Source organism: Microchirus variegatus (genome assembly GCF_963457635.1).
Source record: "Microchirus variegatus genome assembly, chromosome: 3".
NCBI classification, from domain to species: Eukaryota; Metazoa; Chordata; class Actinopteri; order Pleuronectiformes; family Soleidae; genus Microchirus; species Microchirus variegatus.
The window spans coordinates 16,728,494-16,749,429 of record NC_139804.1 but is presented as its reverse complement, the minus strand read 5'-3'; the positions used below and the strand labels follow the sequence as shown (position 1 = coordinate 16,749,429).

Below are 20,936 nucleotides of genomic sequence, written 5' to 3'. Positions count from 1 at the left end.
CAGGTGAACCCACCTTTCCATCCAGAGGAGACTGTGTTGTGCCGTTTAGTTAGTTTAGTTAGCTGTCCATCCACCTCCTTATGCTGTCTGTATCACAATACACAGTGGTCACAGAGAACACACAGCAGCCATCATCCTGTCACACTCCGCTGCGTTCAAGTGCCTGTGAGTGAGACTGTGTTTGTACGGGTTAAACAAGCAGCTGGTTGGGATTATGACGGTGAAAAAAAAAAAAACTTGAAAAAAACTAAAAGCCAATTAGTGTTTCCTTAATGCATCGGCAGGGGAGCAGGGTAACCTTGTTTTATTGTCACAGTAACAGAGACAAGCACAGGAACACATCACTGCAGAGTTGAAAACTTGTTTCTGGTCAAATTTGAGTATGAGTAATGATATGTTTTTTTTTTTTTGGGGGGGGGGGGTCACGTTATGTACACATATTTCTGTTGTTGATGATCGATTGCTGGTTCTGCTGCCCTCACAAACTAAACACTCTTCTGTTAAGCACCTGAGAGAGGAGTTGGCTTTAGGCACTTTAATGGAAGCCATGTAAATCAATGCAAAACACACACTCAGTTGCAAAGGTAAGCTACATAGATACCCCTGTAAAGCCCAGACCATTAAATTAATGATAGAAAATTCAAATTCTTTGAAACTGGAGCCTTTATTGGTCCTTCTGAAGAAAGGATATTTTTTTCAAATATCAATTTCCATATAGGGGTTTTAATTTGTATCATAGTTGATACAGCGGGTCACAATGCTCAAATATTCTTTTTTTTATTGAACAAAAAATACACAAAACAGTCCAATTTTATACATTGAGTTTGTCAAGGAAAAAATTGTCACACTGCTTATGTGGGGGGCTCAGAAACTAATGTATCACATAGAACATATTATGTTTTGCGTTATAGGGATACAAAAAGGACTCTCAAAACATCAAGAAAACTAAACATTTTGTCATTAAATGTCCATATTAACACTACAATATTACACATTACATATAAATAAACACATGTGGAGCTGGAAAAGTGTCATTAGCTTTCACTAGCTCCATGAACAAATAAACATACACATTGTGCTTCTTGATGAGCAAACCCAGGAGTTCAAAATCAAATCAAAATGGCTGATTCAAATTCCCATGAAAAACTAGTCTACGTGAGTGTGACATAAGTAGGAGGGGCAGAATACTGGTTATAGATGATGTCGTTTATCATGACAAACAGTAACTTGTGCCGCTGTGGTAAGTTTTTCATCAGTGGATGTTTTTATTGCATGAGTTCGGTCTCCGTAGATAGTACTTACTTTTGATGGACGATGAGTTTGAAGTTTTTAAAAGTCATATCTATAATGTGATTACTTAAAGATGAATGGTCAGAAATTAGATGCTCCAAGTGCACATATATCCACCATCTTCCATCATATCCATCTATCCATATATCATATTATTAATCTATCAAATTATTTAAAACCGAAAAATTAATACATAAATCTTGATTCTTTTGCATTAATCTGATCTGCTCCTAAATGTAATGTGTCTCATCCTCTTGTGTCCTCTCACAAAATATTGGTTCAGTCCTTTTTGAATTATCTGCTAACTACTGTGAGATGAGGTTTAATTTTCCAACATTCACTTTGGAGCTTTATTTCTCAGACGGATATAAAGAAAAAAAAAAAAAAAAAAATACACACACACACACAGGGCAGTGGTGAAATGAAACGAAGTACAAATACTTTTTACGTTAATGTATTTAAGTACATTTTTCGAGTATCTGTGCTTTACTTAATTAGAAAAAATAGTGCATTTTTACTTGGGGTGATAGACACACCTCATGTTGTGTTTTCAACGTAATGGTCTCACTGTTTACAGTGTGCCTTACATATTGGGGCCAATACCAAAAAACTTAAAGACGACCCTTTTCAATGTGGCATCAAGTTCAACATTCTGTGGGTATAAAAAGCTGGTATTGTCAGTAAGTCATTCCAAGTTCATAATTCAAACAACCATGAACACACGACGTCACTTAACGGACGAGCAGCTCCACCTGGCCACAAGACACAGAACGACTGGCAGAGTTTGTGACAGACCCAGGAGTGGAGCCCCACGAGTGACAGTTTGGACAATTCTTAAGAGATTCAGTACTTCCTCCACCACTGACACAGGGTTATGGCCTCTGTTATAAAGTTAAGTCTGTATTATGAATTCTCAAATCCTTTGGTCACTTGAATATTGTACTGTCTTTAAGAAAGAGAATGAAAAGAAAAGGCAGAAACAATTCAAGAGAGGCAAGGAGTCATACCCATTTTGAAATCATTTTACCTCAAGGCTTTTTGTGTGTTTGCGTGTGGTTGCGTATCTCTTACTCCTCAGCACCCGGCTGCATGCAGCTCTGATTCTCGTCACAGAGTCTGTGTCCCTGTGCGTGTGCTTGTGAACACCTGCACATGTCTATGTGAGTATGTGAAGAGTCGAGTGTGAGAACGGCAGTGCAAGGTTTCAGAAGGAGATCCATTCCTTCACCATGGCAGCCGGTCTTAATTACAGCTAACTATAGACCGAGCAGAGGGAGCAAAAGCAAAGGAGAATAATGGGAGGATTGGAGGAGTAGAGACAAATAAAGAGAGAGAGCAGGAGTTGAAGTAATGAGTGTTATTAAAAAGTCTATTTGAATCCAAAAGATTATTACATTGATGAGGTTTGTGTAATGGCTTGTACAATACTGTAGTTTGTACTACTTCTTTTATGCCTCCAAACCATGATATTCACTAAGTTGCAACTGTTTTATTGCTCCATGTGCAGGTGTAAGAAATACAAATTCATATGAAAATATGAACAGCAGATCAGCTAAAGTCATAGACCATATGACTGTTGGGAAATAAACGCCTGTTTTTAAAGCGGACCTAGACCGGAAGTTCCAATTAACGTTGTTTTTTAGTGTGTATCTGCGTCATTACCTTGTTTAAGAAGCCCTGAAGGTTCAAAACAAACAGTTCAGCCACTGCTGAGAACACTGTGTTTTATTGTAATCTCGGGCTCAGCGAGATCTCTGAAAAAACCCGGTCCGGTTAGGTTCTCCGGAACAGCAGATCCTCCTGCTCCGGGCTCTAGTCCGGGCACATCCGGTTACGTACATTGAACCGCAGAAGAAGAATAACGTCCTTTGTGGAGGTGTTTCACGAGCGACAGTGTCTTCTGACTCTGGGTCTGACTCCGGGTCAAAGTCATAAAAGGGACTGCGGCGGGAAGTCGTGACAAAACTATTTTTAAACATTGTTAAAACAATGTTTTGATGATGAGTAGCAGTGCATCCACCGTTCCAGAGGGGGGAGCTGCGCTTCTGAGAGCGGATGTGCTAAATATGTCACTTCCGGGTATTGGCCAATCACAAGACAGTTGGGAAGCCTCTACGCTGGCTGGCCAATCACAACACAGTCTGTCTTCTGGGTTGAGTCTGAAATATCGCGGCTGGGGAACAGCGTCAGAAAAGAGCTGATACTTAGGGAAATTGTTAAAATCAATGGAAATCAAGCTTCTCATTCAAACGTAGTTCAAGCAGCAAGGATCAGAGTTGCCCCCTGGTGGCTAATTATTACTTCCAACCTACTTTTACCCAAAACTGGAAGGCTATTTTCTTTGCCTATGTAGGGACTATGAGGAAAGCCACTTTAAATCTTCTTTATCATGAAACAACATGAAGCTATCTATGCATAGTGTTACAGAGTCTGCGATGTGATCAGGCTAAATTTTACTGAATTTCCTCACTCATGAAGGTCATGTTTCCAGGTTGCTTGTTGTCATATCAAAATCTGCCGGATTGATTGCTATAGAGGCAGTGAGAAGCAGTCAATCAGTTCACTGTAATCAAATAGTGCAGTGGTATGAAGCAAATACTGATACTGACATAATGGCATACAATAAATATGGAAAATTTAACTACATGCAAAACAGTTGTTTGGTTGTTATCGGGATGCAGAGCTGTAGTTCAGTAGGGTGATAGCTGCAGGAAAGAAACTTCCTCTGTTTGTACTGGTTCGGGTGCGGAGAGACCTGTAACGCCTCCCGGAGGCGAGTGGGATGAACAGTCTGTGGTTGGGGGCACTGCATTCGTGGTCTGCCTCAGTTTGACGGCGCCTTGTTTCACTCGGAGCGCTGTGTGAGTGAGGGGGGAATGGCTACAGTAGAGCGCAGAAAGCCAATGTGTGCTTCTGTTCCCAATATATTCAACAATATATTTTGCATCACTTATCCAAACAACCTCAATGCCGTGCCCGTAGCAAGACACCTGTCAAGTTTGAAATCAATCGGACCATCGGTTCGAGAGATATGGGAATAACACACAGACACAAACAGACGTTCCTGGAATTTATAGATGGATGTTGAGGAAGAGTTACTGTTCATCTATGAACACACTTGCTACAAACCCGCCCCAGCCCTGCCTCCATATCATCACTACCCCTCACCGTCTCTGTCACTCAAAAAAGTTGACATCACTTTGCAAACCACTTGCTCCATGCACCAAAATCCATAGAGAAAATGCACCAAAGTCCATAGAGAAAAACTGTGATTTTAAGGCAGCATCTCCTGTGTCTCCTTTATTTAAGGGGATTTAGGGATTTGGTGCAGGGAAATGAGGAGAGGAAATCAGGAATGCAACAAATCATGGATGTCAGTTGCCATAAGACACCAAGAACAGCAGGAACAAAACGTGTCACTAGTTTCCACTAATTATCGAATAAGTTGGGAAAAACCATCTGGATAATGTTCTTGAATATCATCATTTAATAACATAAGTCTTTTTGAAACTTCAGCATATCAGCCTCATATCATATCTGCTTAAACTTTCATACACACACACACACAGAAGATGATCATGCTCACACATTGTCAGTGGTGACATTTCCCTTTTGTTTGTCTTTCCTAATTAGCAGTCTTCCACTCGCCTGGCACGGTGTCGGCCAATCGCCATAGCCCGCTCATTACCCAAGGTTCATTTCAGGGTCTTTGTCAAATGAGGAGTGAAAGTGACAGCTCAATCTAACCTTGGCAATAAGCCTTGCATGGCTGCCTCCTTCCTCACTGCTGGTGGAGAATTCAACTTGCTATCATCTAGGGGCAGACAGGATGGTACTTTGAAGCTAATTGAAATGCCACCCTGTTCTTGCTTTTGTATATATATATATATATATATATATATGTATACACGTATACATATATATATATATACACGTATACATATATATTATTTTTCATTATCTTTCTCATTTTCTGTCTTAGTTCTGGATGTCTGCCCTGGCCACCACCATCCCAGTGCCCTGTGGAGCCTTCATGCCTGTATTTGTCATCGGTAAGAAGCAAATGACTTATGCATGCATGTGTTCAAACAGTGACAATAGATGCATATGTGAGAACCACGTTAAATGGCAATGTGCTGTATATTCCTACTTAAACACTCCACTGCTTATTTTTTTATATCAATAAATGTCTGTTGCATTCAAATCAAATGAGTCAAATGAGTTCACTCAATTCAGACTCGGATTGTATTTCTCAGGGTAACAGTTTATGTCATTTGTATGTTATGACTGATGGATGAACAGCAATGCAGTTCGAGCAAAGAATGATATATGCAAATGTTGGGGGTCTTATTGTAACTACTCAGAATTACTCTGAATATAACTAATAGAGTTGAGTTGAGCCAAGTAGTGCTGGAACTGTATTTGGACTGATTACATTTGAGCCACAGGAATAAGAAAGATGACTTAGTGATAGGAGGGAGTTTTTCTGCTAAACCTATGTGCAAATAATAGTCAGTAAACCACTATCATGCTGATTTGACATTGAGCAATAGAATTCACTTCTCAAACTTTTCATGGATGCTTCTTTATACTCCAACATGTTTGCAGCCATTTGGTTTTACCACAGCAATGTTCCTCTTAACCCCGTCTGACTTGACATAAAACGAATCACATCCTGTGTGCAGCGTGGGAAAGTCGCCAGGCAACACAATCTCTAATTATTGCTCTACTGAGAGACATAGTCATGTGGAGCTGATTCACCTAATCAGAATAATGGAAAGTCATTTGGCAACGGTGATATAGATTTGTGAATCTCACAGTAAGTGGCGAAAACTTACTGGTTGATTCCTGGTCTTATTAATAGTCAGCACTGTTGTATTCCTCAGAATCCAGAACTTGTTCTTTTAAGTTGTGCAGTGTTAATGTTTTTGTGTGTTTTTTTTTTGTTCCCAGGGGCAGCTTTTGGTCGTCTAGTTGGAGAAAGCATGGCAGCCTGGTTCCCAGATGGCATTCACTCAGACGGCACCATCTACACAATAGTGCCAGGAGGCTACGCTGTTGTGGGTAAGTTGAAGACACAATCAAGTTGATTAGACTCTTTATTCATCGCATTCTGTTTTCTATTTCTTTAGTCTTTTACTGTTTTTTTTTTTCTACATTTTTTCTAGTCAAACAGTGAGGCATTTTCAGGTCTCAGGATTTCTCATTTTAGTGATTCAGATAAAACTGCACACACATTTCTATTTAATTATCCTTGGATGTGAAGAATTAATGCTCAGTTGTAGAAAATGAATCAATGAATCTATATGAATCTTTCCATAGGGTTATTAGCCCACTGTCTTGATACACTGATCCAAGACTCTAAATGGGCTCAATCATTGTTGGTATTCTTCAGGATCATGAAACAGTAAAGAGTTTATAGTACGCCATGATGTTCTCTGCCTGCAACAGAAAAATTCATCATTTATTTGATGTTTTGCAAACAGCAGCTGTCCCATCATAACCACATCATTTCCATCCTTCCTGTACTTGCGTGTCTAATGAGATGGAGTGTTGTGTTTATCTCCCCTGTGTTACTTGTTGACAGCCATGTTGATTATGTCGCTGCTGCGTTTTGATTGACTGCTGTGTTTTTTTTCTGGGCTGCTGCTGATGATGTTTTTGTTGTGGTGGTGTTGGTGCTGCCCTGTAGCTCATGACTCAGTCCGTCACAGGCCAAACACTCTGATGAGTCTCTTTTGTCTCAGAGCAGAGCTGGTTTTCAGCACTAAACATTTGGACAGGCAGAAGGAGCAGCAGCGTTTATCAGACATACACTGACCTAATTAAGTTACAAGAAAGAACAAGGAACCCTGGCCGTGTAGACTCTCCTCTCACCCCGACCATTTTCTTTCCTCTCTCTTTTTTAATTTATTTTTTAATGATGTCACAGTTTGTTTTTTTCCAAGTCTTCATCTCATTCACTGAATTGGACTCATCTGTTTTCTCTGCTGAGCAGCGAAGACTCACTTTGTCGCACCAGGCTGCTTTTATATTGCTCTTTTCACAACACTCTATCGGGGGAAAAACAGATTTGGAATTATTAAGGCTCCCTTTTGTATTGATTTACCTGAATAAGTCATCTTTTTCCCTGTGAGTATATATGAGAGTTTGTGTGAATGTGATTTGTTGGTCTGTGAGCGAATAAAGAAGAGAGTGCCTGGTCTGGCCAAGGAAAATGATAACACAGTTATTCATTCATTCATATATATATATATTTATTTATTCATTTATTTAACCAGACTATTCTTTTGAGATTAAAATCTATTTTCTTTCAATGGACACTTGGTCAAGATAGTTCACCATAAGTTAGAACCAGTGAATCGAAGTCAAAGTGTGGTTTTGTGAATTGGATCAGTGAAACTGTTTGCAGATTATTGTGTGGCGTGTATGAAACCTAATTAATTAGAGCGGCGGAAATCCCGGTCCCGGTAGTTACCGGAGTATGTTGTTTAGATCCTATTATCTGGAGCAGTCCACTCAGCTGTGGGCATTTTGTGCCCAAGCATTCTCCTATCGTTTGCATTGGAGGGGGATCTACTGCACATGCACCACTTATAACGAGAGTCTATGGTAAAGATTCTTGTGCCCCAAAGGAACAGGAAATACATCACTTGACCTTTCACTTGTTGTAGACTACATTTAAATGCAGATTACCTACTCATTTCTTAAAATGTTCATCTTTTTGTAAAATGATTTTATGTGATTCCTATCTTCTTCTTGTGAGACAGGTGGGGTGGCATCCTAGCCTAGACTGCAGTCCAAATCAAACTAAGCATACCTGATCAGAATCGGATATTTCTGACCAACTGTTCACATTATACATTGCAAGTGGTCGGATCTGATCAGTGTGTTTCAATATTGACGCCCCAGGAAAAACAAGTAGTCTCAACAAAATGAACGAGTGTTACGTGGAGCACAAACTTTCTTCTGATTCTGATTGCAAGGAAGGCCTTTCATGCTGCTATCACTGCTGGAATGGCAGTGGAGCGGAGTGTGTGGTGTAGGCAGACCAACAATGCCTGTTGGAATGGTTTGGTGAGGATGTTTGATGATGTAATGTGGCACTGAAATTTCCGAATGTGAGAGAACACATTAACCCATTAAGGCCTGAAACGCCTGGAAAAAAATGGCTGTCAAACCTATGGGTGATTTCAGAAAGAACCTGAGGTTCAAATGCTTACTAAATGATTGATTTCTCAGCCTCTGCAGCAGATAGGAACACAATTCAAAAAATATTTGAGAGCTTAAACCTGTGGCTTTCCTGCAAAATTGTTTATTTAGATACACTGTCAAAAAAAATGTAAAAGTAAAGTGAATAACTATTTTCAACATTCTCCCCTCTACCTAAAGGTGCAGCAGCCTTGTCCGGAGCGGTCACCCACACGGTATCCACGTCGGTCATAGTGTTTGAGCTGACTGGCCAGATCTCCCACATCCTGCCGGTGATGATAGCGGTGATCTTGGCCAACGCTGTGGCCCAGTCCCTGCAGCCTTCCCTCTATGACTCCATCATCAGGATCAAGAAGCTACCCTACCTTCCAGAGCTTGGCTGGGGACACCACGAGTATGTACTGTGCATTATGCCGCAGAGATTATATCATATCAAAGTTAAATATTTGAAACATTTGATGCTCAACAATCAGAAACCAGAACTTTCTGTGTCTTCCTTATCAAACATGTTCATGAGGCAACACAGGGATAATGGAAGTTTGCTAACAGCATCAAAAGCCCATCTAGGGATGGGAGTTGTAAGTTACCAGTTGCTATAAACTCATTGTGCAGCACATCAACTGTAGTACATTGTAGTACAAGTACATTTGCCACAGATTCAGTTAGGTTTGGGGAACTATGACCTGGATTAACGAGAATCTACAGACATGATATAAAGAAACACTTTAGGCCCTTGTGGTCGTAATGTTCACTTTTGAAAAAGAAAGGAAAGGGTCACCACAATGGAACAATTTATATGCTTTCCTCAAAAGGCTGAATGTACTCTAAAGTACAGCCAATTTTCTTTTTTCCACAATTTTACACTACTACAGTAAACCACAGTTCCGTCATAATTGTGCATCCACCTCTAAAGCTCTACAACAATGAGCTGTCAGTAGATGCAGTAAAACCGGTGATATAGGGCCTCATTCACGGTGCTGGGCCTCAGAGTGCTGCTTCTGGAGGATTGTTCCTGAGTCTGACTCACCTGCAGTGATGCAGTGTTCATTTCAAGACACTTTATGTGTTTATATGTGTCAAATTAAATGAAATAGTTTGAAATATTGAGGAAATACACACACACAAGTATGTATTCTCTGCATATTTCACAGGATCAGTCTGGTCAGTCCAGAGAACAGCATGTGAACACATGCTAAGCATTGTGGCCATCTGCCTCGACCGGTGGGAGTAAAAGGAAAACAATTGGGCGCAGAGGAGAGGTGGGGGACAAATAGGGAAAGAGGGAGGTGAGGTAGAGATAGAAGGAAGAGACCAGGAGCAGATATACAGTTGCTAGTTGCAGTTGCATGATGTTATAGGTTTAGACAGGACATGTTATGTTTAGAGAGAAACACATTACCTTCAGGGTAAACAGAGAGGGAGATTTGCTTCACAAAAACACCAACATACAGACAGTGCCTGGCTCGGTGGTTCATACATGGCTTTCAGTGCATTCACTCGCTGATCATTTATACCAGAGACATTACTGAATGAGATTACCAACTGTCTGGCATCCTCCGAGCTCAATGCAACCACACAGAAGCTTTTTTCATGTAATTGTTCAGAAGCAGTTATTGTTATGGATGTTAGCTGAGAGTAATGAGAATTAGATTTTTTTTATCTCTTCCTCCATCTGTTCATATTTTTTTGTGGCCGTTCCCGGAAGAGTTTCATCTCTGTAGGCTCTTTGATTCATTCGCTTTGTACATCGGCACCTTATTTGACCCACACTTCCCTTCACTCCATTATCTGGACCTCACTCACTTACTCTCTGTGGCTTCTTCTCTTCTGCCACTCCTTTTTATCTGCTGCAACCTCATAGCCTCTCAGTCACATTCTCCCATAAAGTGTGTAATACAGTGTTGGGGTAGTTACTGAAACCAAGTCATCATTACACGTTGCTAGTTACTTTTAAAGCGGACCTAGACCGGAAGTTCCAATTAACACGGTTTGTTAGTGTGTATCTGCTTCATTACCTTGTTTAAGAAGCCCTGAATTTTCGAAACAAACAGTTCAACCATCGCTGACTACGATGTGTTTTATTGTAATCTCGGGCTCAGCTAGATCTCTGAAAAAACCCGGTCCGGTTACGTAAACACCGGTTCTCCTGAACAGCAGATCCTCCTGCTCAGGACACTAGTCCGGGCACATCTGGTTGCGTACATTGAACCGCAGAAGATGAATAACGTCCGATGTGGAGGTGTTTCACGAGCGACAGTGTCTTCTGACTCTGGGTCTGACTCCGGTTCAAAGTCATAAAAGGGACTGTGGCGGGGAGTCGTGAAGAAGCTATTTTTAAACATTGTTAAAACAATGTTTTGATAATGAGTAGCAGTACATATACATTCCAGAGGGGGGAGCTGCGCTTCTGAGATCAGGTGTGCTGATTGTGTCACTTCCGGGGTATTTGCCAATCACAAGACAGTTGGGAAGCCTCTACGCTGGCTGGCCAATCACAACACAGTCTGTCTTCTGGGTGTGAGATTTATGTCTGAAATATCATGGCTGGGGAACAGCGTCAGAAAAGAGGATTTCTATTGGCTCAATAGAAATCCTATTTCTATTGGTCTAAAACCTCCTAACTAGGAGGTTTTAGACCATAAAAACAAGTTAATGTATGTAAGTAGACCTCCATAACTAAATAATATATGTGCAACAGGACCAATCTATGTGAGCTTTAAACAAAGTAATGCCTTACTTTACTTTGTTACTCGCTGCTTAAAGTAATTAGTTACACTACTAGTTACATTACTTTTTGACGTCAGAGAAGGTGTGTAGTGAAGCAGGAAGTAATGTGTGTGTTTACATTTGGCGAGCCGCAGTATCTGTCTGTGTTTGACTTATTTTCCCTTTTGTGAGAGAGGTGCATAATAACAAGAGAGGCTGTGCATCACCCTGCAGTGGGGTCTTCAGGGGTCTGCCTCCCATAATCGAGTTTGGTAAAATGATTAAAAACTTAGTAGTAACACAGTCAGAAGTACAGTATAGTACAACCGTCACACACAAAGTCACAAAAGATGAGGGTTTTAAAATTTACACATGATTACTTGTTGTAATGTTGATGTGTTTTTTTTCCTCAAACATGCACACAGTATGAGATTAAAAAATAAAATAATGGTGCATCACATACTACAGGATATGGTTAAGATTATTGTGCTAGAGGGAACAATCAGGAAGTAATGCACCAGCTCATGGGACCTCTTGGGGATGCAGATGGAGACAGTGGTGAAACTAATTTGCTCTATTGTTTGCACATACGCATCCATGACGTGTGGCTGATGTTGTTGTCCACCTTGCCATAAGCACCACCTGACTGGCTTTGACCATTACACTAGTTGTGTGTGCTACTAGTCTGGGTGATCCCAGCCCAGTCTGCCAGCAATTTGATTTCGCTCTGCAAACACACCTGAAAAAAGACCCTTTTTTCGGCCAACTTCAGAATGGCCTAAAAAAAGGAACCAATCACAAATGGCTTGTCTTGATGATAGAGAAGCGACGTCTAGCAGCTTTTTTATATGTGTATATTCAATGTGGCTGTTGCTACGATTTTAAATGACAAAATACAAACCCCCCCAAGCCATAAACCTAGGGGAAACACTGATATTCTGATTGGTTCAGTCCACTATCTATATTGAAGATGGACCAATGGGCCGCCCGCTCTAAATTATGGGTCGGTCTCAGAAAAAAGTCTAACAGCATCAGCCCCTGAGGACTGTCGGCCCACCGGGAAAATGCCCAGCATGCCAGATTACCAGTCCAGCCTTGGCCTCAGGAGACGATTACATTTTCTCTGGATCATTACAAACATCCTTTTATTGGCTTTCCCCAAACTCACTCTCTCTCACATGCAAACACACATACACATACACAGTATCAACACCTAAAGCCTCTTCAACTCCACTCTGGTTAATATGGATGATCCAGAAGCCTGGATTTAAAACCCTATAAGTCTGTTTATCGGGGATCAAATCGGCACAGTGAGGATGAAAGCGGGGAAGCTAACACTGATCAGATGTACTGGCCAAAGCCTGTGCAGGGAGGAGGCTCAATTAAGAGAAAACCACTCAGATTTCATCAACTGCCTCTGATATCCCCAAGGGAAATTAGTCTTGACAGCAGTTGTGGTCAGTTCAAAGGCATGCATTACATTATTCTCTCTGATCCATGAGCAAATTAAATGAGACTGCCAATTCTTCAGGAAAAATAAGTTCCTCAAAGGTAATGTTTCCCTGTTTTTTTTTTTTTTTTTTTTTTTTTAATTAATCAATATGTTTTACTTACATATTTTGAACCTGGTGTCTGGTAGATCTGTCAGGCAAGGAAAACAGCTGTTGATGCCCAATGGCTCTTTAAATTAAAGAGCACATCAAAAGCTGGTGTGAGACTTTACCAAGATACAATGGCTAAAAAGATTCAGAGCAATAGCTGAATATGTTTATTCTTCACCTGCAACGAGAAATAATTCAGAAAAACACAAAGGTACGTGATACCACCTGAACCAAAATAACAATAAATCATAATATGTGCCCAGCCACGAGAAAACCAGAAACAAGTGGGCCTAGGGGCATTTTATATGATTTACAGATTGGAGTCCTTTAGGCAAGCATAAATTCTGTTCTGTTTTTGTGGTTTGTGACAGAACCACATAAACCTGTAGACAATCATTGTAAAGGTATTTGTTGTCGTGGTCTCAAACCCTGGTGCTTTCCACAAGACTTTTTACAACAGGGAGCCAAGACCCACTTTGTGCTGTGCTGTACTGAAACAGAGATTGGGAGGATGGCTATCAAATTAAGAGAGATCCGTGTGCCGAGTTATCCCTGTAACGAGTAGTGGAGAGTTGGCCTGTGCCTGTGTTCTGGCACAGCTATGGGCCTTGGCAATGGAAACCATCAAGCAACTGCTGTCATATTTGCAGGTTTTGGCAGGCTCAGGCAAGAAGATAGAGCTGAGCGTTTATTGCAGGTGGACCACAGTGTACGATTCTGCTGAGGCAAGATCTGTGTTCACACATTGTCTACCCACTTCCTCCCACTATACACATGGTCATACTGTCCAGATGACATGTTGACAGTTTAAACTGGTTGGCGAGCTGAAGGAAGGATGTGCTATCACTGATAAAGGTAATCAGCAAACATCAGTGTAGTGTTTACACTAAGCTTTATCTGCACAGATAGGTTTTAGTGACTTAAAGGAAATGTTTTCATCTGAGGTACTGATACATAGTCAGAGCTGACTGCACTGCGCATGCTCCCTCCGCACCCCATGTGCCTACGGACAGCATCATAGGCAGGCACATTCTCTGCAAACATGACTGCCTGTGTGGACACAAGGAAAAACAGATTTTTGCCACTTAACAGTAGGGTTATCTTTTAGAATCTATGCATGCTTGCATCTAGGATAGCTAATGAATATGTTTATCACTTTATTTTGCAGTTAGACAGCTCTCTCCAACTAGTAGAGAGTAGAGAAAATTATTGTTTTTAGCTGGCAGGGACATGGGAGCTGCAAGTCTACTGTTGCCTCGTTTAGTAAGCTTGTGTCACTGAGGTAAGTCCAAATGAAGGATTTTAAACACAGAAATCTAACAAAAAACACATTTGAACTTACTGACGGAGGCAGTAGTTGTAGGCAGTACCAACAACTCCTGTGTGCCGTGAAGAAAGCTTGCAGAATTGGACTTTGGTGCAGGGAGATAGCATTTTACAAATATCAGTTTTCCTCTTGGAAAAGCCTATCTAATGGTTTAGTCACTATTCATAGTGGGTAGTTAAAATATTCAACATAAAGCATCAACATAATGTATATTTTAAGATTTATGTCGACAACTGTGTACATGTTCAAACTCTACAGTGGAACGCTGTATAAAAATAATCAATTTGTTGTTGTTTACCTGTATCCCTCACTAGTGTTGGGGGTAATGTTTTACTGTAATCAGATTACATTTGTCTGTGTCTGAGTACTTTTTTTCAGTAACTACCCCAACACTGTCCCTCACTTACTTAACCTGTACGTTGTTATATCCATTGTCTCATTTCAGGAAGTATAACATCCGTGTGGAGGACATCATGGTGCGGGACGTGCGGTACATCACTCTCAACTGCTGCTACAGAGATCTGCATAATGTCCTGTTGACGGGACACCTCAAGACCCTGGCACTGGTGGAATCGGCTGGTGAGATACGCTAATAAACAACTTTTGTGAGATATTGAAAATATGTGATCGCTGTAAACATTCATCATCCATTGGAAGGGTCCCATGTGCATTTATTTTCAACAGAGCCGGCGAATACACGTTGGCTCGTGTGTGGCCCCTCGCTCGGGCATACAGTCGTGCCCTTGTTTTCGCAGACAACGGTTTTCTCTGCTTCTTTTTTGCCTAAAACAGTGATAGCACTGCCTTGATCTTATATTAGACTAGGATTGTTGGGCATGGATCCATTGTGTGTGTATAATGTCGTGAGCCAATTTGTGTTCTCTTGTGAGAACTGAGACTCCTCAAGATTCTGATCTTATAAGGCTGGTTTTCCGCTAACAGACAGTAGGGGGCAGAGGAAACAGCCCTCAATCTCCCCGCAGCCATTTAACCATCACAATGACTCTGTAGCTGTTAAATTAGGGTGAACATCCTGCAAAGTTCTGCTTTAACAATAACACTGCTGTCAATCCTATACATAAATGCAGTGTGTGCTGTCTCTGATGTAATATTGGTGTCTGTGTTGAGTGTTTGCTGATGCAGCTGTCCCCTTTTCTGTGCCAGAAAACAAAGACCTTGGTGTTGTGCACTTTAAAGTGATTGATTGATTGACAAACTCGCCTGAGTGCAGCCTCACTGATGTGCAAATTTTGTATTCCAACACCGTCTCCTGTATGCAACCGTGCAGGGAACAATTAGCCGTGACATTTAACCAAATACATAATCAGCACGTACATTAACAAAGGCAATTACTTAAAGTAAGCAAGCTGCCACCCACCCACGCACACTCGCCACACACAAACGCAGGCTCGTTATCTCACACATTCACTGCATCTGAGCTGCGGTTATGTAACTCCCTCTCGCTCATCCCTCTGCCCTGCTACAACATGTGTTAGGAATCTCCTGCATTCTGTTCACTCATCCCCCTAAAACTGATTTACTCCTTCTCGCTTTATTTTTCACTCCTCTTATTCTCCTCCCCCAGAGTCCATGATCCTGCTGGGCTCCATCGAGCGAGCTCAGCTCCAGTCGTTGCTCTCCCAGCAGCTTGGTCGGCCCAGACGGCTGGAGTTCATCAGGGAGCGAGCTGCTGCAGAGAAAAAACGCACGTCAGTCATTTCAAACAGCATCAGTGAGGAGGAAAACCGGAGAGCCAGTCAGGAGGTCCGCTTCCAGGTCAGAGTCGAGGATGCTGTGGGAAAACCCAAATTAACCCTAACCTTGAGCATAAATATCTCCTTGCGTGTTGCAGAAGCATTTTGCAGTTACAATAATAAAACCTTTCAAAACATTTCTGTAAATATAGTGACAAAAACCTGAATTTGTTCTGAACATTGGACAAAAGCTGTTAAAGGTTGTTTTTTTTTTTGTTCTATTATCAGAGATTATTATCAGAATAATCATAATAAAGCAGAGCATCATATTCAGTGAAGGTTATTATGAGAGAAAATGAGCAGGAAGGGAGCTCAGGACAGAATAGTTTAATTGTTTTATTCCACTATGAAAGGCCAAGTAGACAGCAGTAATTGGTTTGTGTTTCTATGGTGGTCAGTGTACATCCGTCATGAAGCAACTGAAGCCGATCTCAAAGCATATCATAGTGTGTTGTGTCTGACTATAGCTCATAGTATGACGCTCAATAATTCAATTGCACATATTTGAAATAGCTCATTTATAAAAGTACTCATTCTTCATTCACAAAGTCTGAGGTTGGTTGCATCATTAGTGTCCATGTTTGGAGCAAAACAGGATGCCCTTCACCACAGTCTGTATTGATACAGTCTGCATCAGAGGTTTTTGGTTTTCAGTCAATTTAGAGGAGGGAAACTCTGGCTATCTCATGATTCAGAGGGCAAAAAGTACAAAAAATACAAAAAAGAAGAACATATTGTACATTTGACAATACCAGGAAGAGAAACAACAGTGAGCCTCTGACAGCAGTCATAAGTTACCTGTGATCATCAGTGTCATTCTCCTCGTGAGAGACAAATAGAGACAAGCTGCAGCTATCAGCTCTGCAATTCCTCCTTCTGGTGGTGATGGAGTATATACATTTAAGTATTTAACTCTGACACTATTGAGTTGCATAATAAATTACAATTAACTCAAACTCAATTTACGTGAGCATGAATCATGTGGCATTTGTTATTTATTTGTATTTATTACATTTCTGAATTATTGCCATTCAAGGGACAATTTATCTAAGAATCATGTTTATTTTCCCACCTCTTGCAAATTTGCTAAAAAAAAAAGAAAATAAATGTTTTTAACTTTGTCAATATTAGGTGTGGATTGAGCAAAAATAGCAATGTCCTTCACATGTAAGTTGTTTATTTAAAGTAGGCCGAATAATACGTTTGTCTCTTACGTACAGTTACATTTTACAACACAATAGAATGTGCTATGAATGAAGGCTTCTGAATACTTAAAACCAATAAACGTGTTACACTTAAAATAAGCTCAAAGTGGAAATACCTCAAAGAGAATAGTTTAACAGAAAAGATGGATTGTCAGGGTGTGAAATTTAATCAGAAACACACTGTTTCTCTGTGTGTGTGGTTGAGAGAGAGAGAGAGGTTGATATCACAGACTAGAACATTAACATGTGTTAATAAGCCATCAATAACTGAGATTAAGTGCGTGTGTGTGTATGTGTGTTCTGTGTGTGTGTAATGGGCAGCTTTGCTTTGAGCGTCATGTCTAAATTGGTTCTGGAACCTGTGTGAACATTAGTTGATTTATCTCTGCTCTGTCTTCATTTCAATTTCATCCGTTTGTCGTGAGTGGTTGAGTGGATCACCCTCGGGCATGGATGTGGGGATGGGAGGGAGGTGTGTTTGCATATATGTGTGTGTGTGTTACCTAATCCCTCTTCTTTTTATTCTTAAGAAGAAATACCTTCCTTTTCTGATTATTTTTCTTGCTTCTCTCATCAATGCTTTTTCCCTCAGCAATTTCTCCTTTTTGACAAATATCTTGACATGTTATCACCACTTTTATGATCTGGTCCCTAGAGAGGAACTGTGGTATTGTATGAGGAAGTTGGGAGTGACAGAGAAGTATGAAGTATGTGAGGAATGTGCAGGACATGTATGAGGACAGTGAGACAGTTGGACTGATGGGTAGGTTCAAGGTGAAGGTGGGATTACATCAGAGATCAGCACCGAGTCCCTTCTTGTTTGCAATAGTGATGGACAGGTTGACTGATGAGGTTAGGCAGGAGTCTCCATGGACTATGTTGTTTGCAGATGATATTATAATCTGTAGTGAGAGTAAGGGACAGGTGGATTGGAGCCTGGAGAGGTGGAGGTCTGCACTGGAGAGAAGAGGAATTAAGGTTAGTAGGAGCAAGACAGAGTGAATGTGTGTGATTGACAGTGAGACAGGTGGAACTGTGAAGAGGCAAGGAGAAAGTGTAGCGTTTAAATACCTGGGCTCAACCATCCAAAGCAATGGACAGTAGACAAGAACGCTGAAGAATAGAGTGCAGGGAGGGTGGAGTGGGTGAAGATGAGTGTCAGGGTGAAGGACAGCAGCAAAAGTGAAAGTGAAGGTCTACAAGACAGTAATGAGACCTGCTATATGATGTATGACTTGGAGACAGTGGCACTGACTAAAAGACAGGAGGTGGAGCTGCAGGTGGCAGAGCTGAAGATGCTGAGATTTTCAATTGGAGTGACCAGGACTGACGGGAACATGAGCATGAGGGACAGCTCAGGTTGAAAATTTGGCTCAAGGCCAAAATGTATGAATATTGTACTCATCACGAGCACATGTAAGAAATGTTTTCTAACATACAGTATAGTCTAGTAGACTTAAAGGTGATCCCGTAGGAGTTCTTGTATTTGTCCACACACCTATCCATGATAGTGAATTTTACTTTTACCAAACCAAACTTAAAGGTGCATTATGTAATAAATCTAAATCAACTGGCCATAAAATCCTCCTAATATGTCACAGAGACTCAGGAATAATGTTTATATAACAAACTGAACTCACCAACAACAACAGTACAGCCAAAATATTTGCAGATATTTTGCAGACTGCAAAATATGTTTATGTTTTGAAATCATGTTTTGGCATGTGGCGCCACCTACCGCTGTCTACCAATCATTGCAGTCAGTAGAGTCTCAGCTGCCGAGCAACCACGGGTTGCCAGTTACGTCAAAAACGAAACCTAAAAGACCTCGGTATTTTGAATTTGAATGTAGTAACCGTTTTTGGCCACATTCTTACATATGGCACCTTTAATATACACCAGTAGTGAACACTCAAACAGGGAGCAGTTGGGATCAATCTATAGTTTTAGCTTGTAATAAAACTTAGTAAGCTGAAATATATAACTGAGCAAAAGTGCCTTTTTAGGTCATGGAAAGTCATTGAAGTCATCACAGTTCTGTTAGCTCTCTAGCTGTAACAGTCTCTCCAGCTGTTGTTCCTTTCATGTGCTTTTTCTTCCTTCCTTTTGATTTGCCTCCATCTCATCATTCTGTGGAGGCACACCCATATTTCTAATGAGTTGCCACTAAGACAAAGGGGTTCATCTCTTAAGCAGAGCTGCAGTTAGTGAGTTTCAAGTGCTGTTTCTTATCTTTGTGCATATATGAGTGTGTTTGTGTGTCAACGCAGATCTCCACAGAGGAATCCTCCTTCAGTCCTACTCGTCCAGTACCTCAGAAGCCCCTAAAACCTGCACTGAAAAGATCCTCTGTGGTCGAGCGACCCATTGAGATTCCAGCAAGTAAGACACACACAAGCACGCACGCACGCACAGAAACACACAAACATAGATGAACATACACACACTCTCAACACCTGATTTCTGTTACCATGTGGAGCGCGCACACACATAGTGAGATCAAAGCTTATTATTTGGCGACCTTGAGTGTCTTGAAAGGTGCCTTAAATATAATGCATTATTATTATTATTATTATTTAATAAACAATTGAATGTAACATTTTTGCATCCTTATCTGTCTGATAAGTTTTAATTGATCACCGAGATAGCTTTGACTTGGAATGAAGTTGTTCCTATATATATATATATATATATTTAAAAAAAGAAATAGTAGTTAAACTATTTTTGCCATGTTGCTGTAGCTTAGCTTGCTACATTTCCAATTAGCTTGCCCAACACTATATATATGTGTTCACATTATTTATTATGTAGGAAATACGATAAACGTGATATGAGTGTTTATTCTTGTTATGTTGTTTCTCTGCAGTATGTAGAGTTTAGTGTCTCCTCTGCTTGTTGACAGAAAATTAAATGATACACTTCATTCATTCATATGAGATTTTTAGTCTTATAATTAAAAGCTTATTAATTAAATCTGCAATAACTTTAGAATGTATGTGTCATGTTATTTCCCTATTTTCTCACCTTGGTTCAGATTTACCTTAGGGACACAACATCTCCTGTGGACCTTGGTGCTGGAGATATTTAAAAACATGGAAAAGGCTGTTTGTGTGTACATGAATTCACCTTTTCGTCAGTTAATAAAACATTACAAGGGATAATATCCTCTTTACTTGATTATTTATTTTCTTTTTACTTGTACTGTCATTTGGCTGAGACTGTTGGGGATTTCAAAATGGAGTCATCTGATTGTTGCCCTGTTGTGATGATCCCTCTGTTTCCCTTCCAGATGATAATTCGGGCATTGCTTTAAAGAACCTGTTCTGTGCCAGTCCAGAGATGGAGGGCCTGGAGGTGAGAGAGCCATGTCCTCAAATACACACAGCAACACAGACACACAAAGACAAGGGCTCACATCCTGACATTCACACATTCTTTACACCTACATGGTCCTTTGCTATCTCTCACATACAGTCCTTCACACTCTACAGTACAGCACCTCCTACACACACAGTGAGCCTCAATATAAAACCTTTCTTACTTTGTCTCAGTCTTGTATCCTGCAGAGCGTTACAGAAAAAAAAAAATCTTCTGCACCAAGGTTTCAGTTTAAGGGTTATTACATTGACATTTGTTGATGCTTAAGTGGCATCGAGGTTGTCGTTAATATTGTGTGCTTGTTTCTAATCATCTGGAAGAAAAACAACAACGTGGAGGGCCCCACGTCTCCTGAACTCAGGAAGCCGCCCAAACGAGTCAGGATATCCATCGTGGTAAGAGCCACCGATCAAGGCCGTCCAAATGCCTGAAATCGGACAGGCAACCGATTCATCCGTCAGTC

At 40.7% G+C, this 20,936-nt stretch overlaps 1 protein-coding gene across 1 annotated transcript in view; it reads left to right on the top strand.

Moving 5' to 3' along the window:
* Positions 1-20,936, top strand: part of LOC310925319 (chloride channel protein 2-like) — a gene marked incomplete at both ends in the record, with an annotated part of 151,023 nt that overhangs the window by 100,145 nt on the left and 29,942 nt on the right. The window contains 8 exons of the mRNA XM_083887242.1: positions 5,273-5,342; positions 6,244-6,354; positions 8,683-8,896; positions 14,582-14,715; positions 15,722-15,912; positions 19,366-19,477; positions 20,385-20,449; positions 20,794-20,868. Of these exons, the coding sequence (XP_083743368.1) occupies positions 5,273-5,342; positions 6,244-6,354; positions 8,683-8,896; positions 14,582-14,715; positions 15,722-15,912; positions 19,366-19,477; positions 20,385-20,449; positions 20,794-20,868 (972 nt within the window). The remainder of the gene's footprint in view (positions 1-5,272; positions 5,343-6,243; positions 6,355-8,682; positions 8,897-14,581; positions 14,716-15,721; positions 15,913-19,365; positions 19,478-20,384; positions 20,450-20,793; positions 20,869-20,936) is intronic.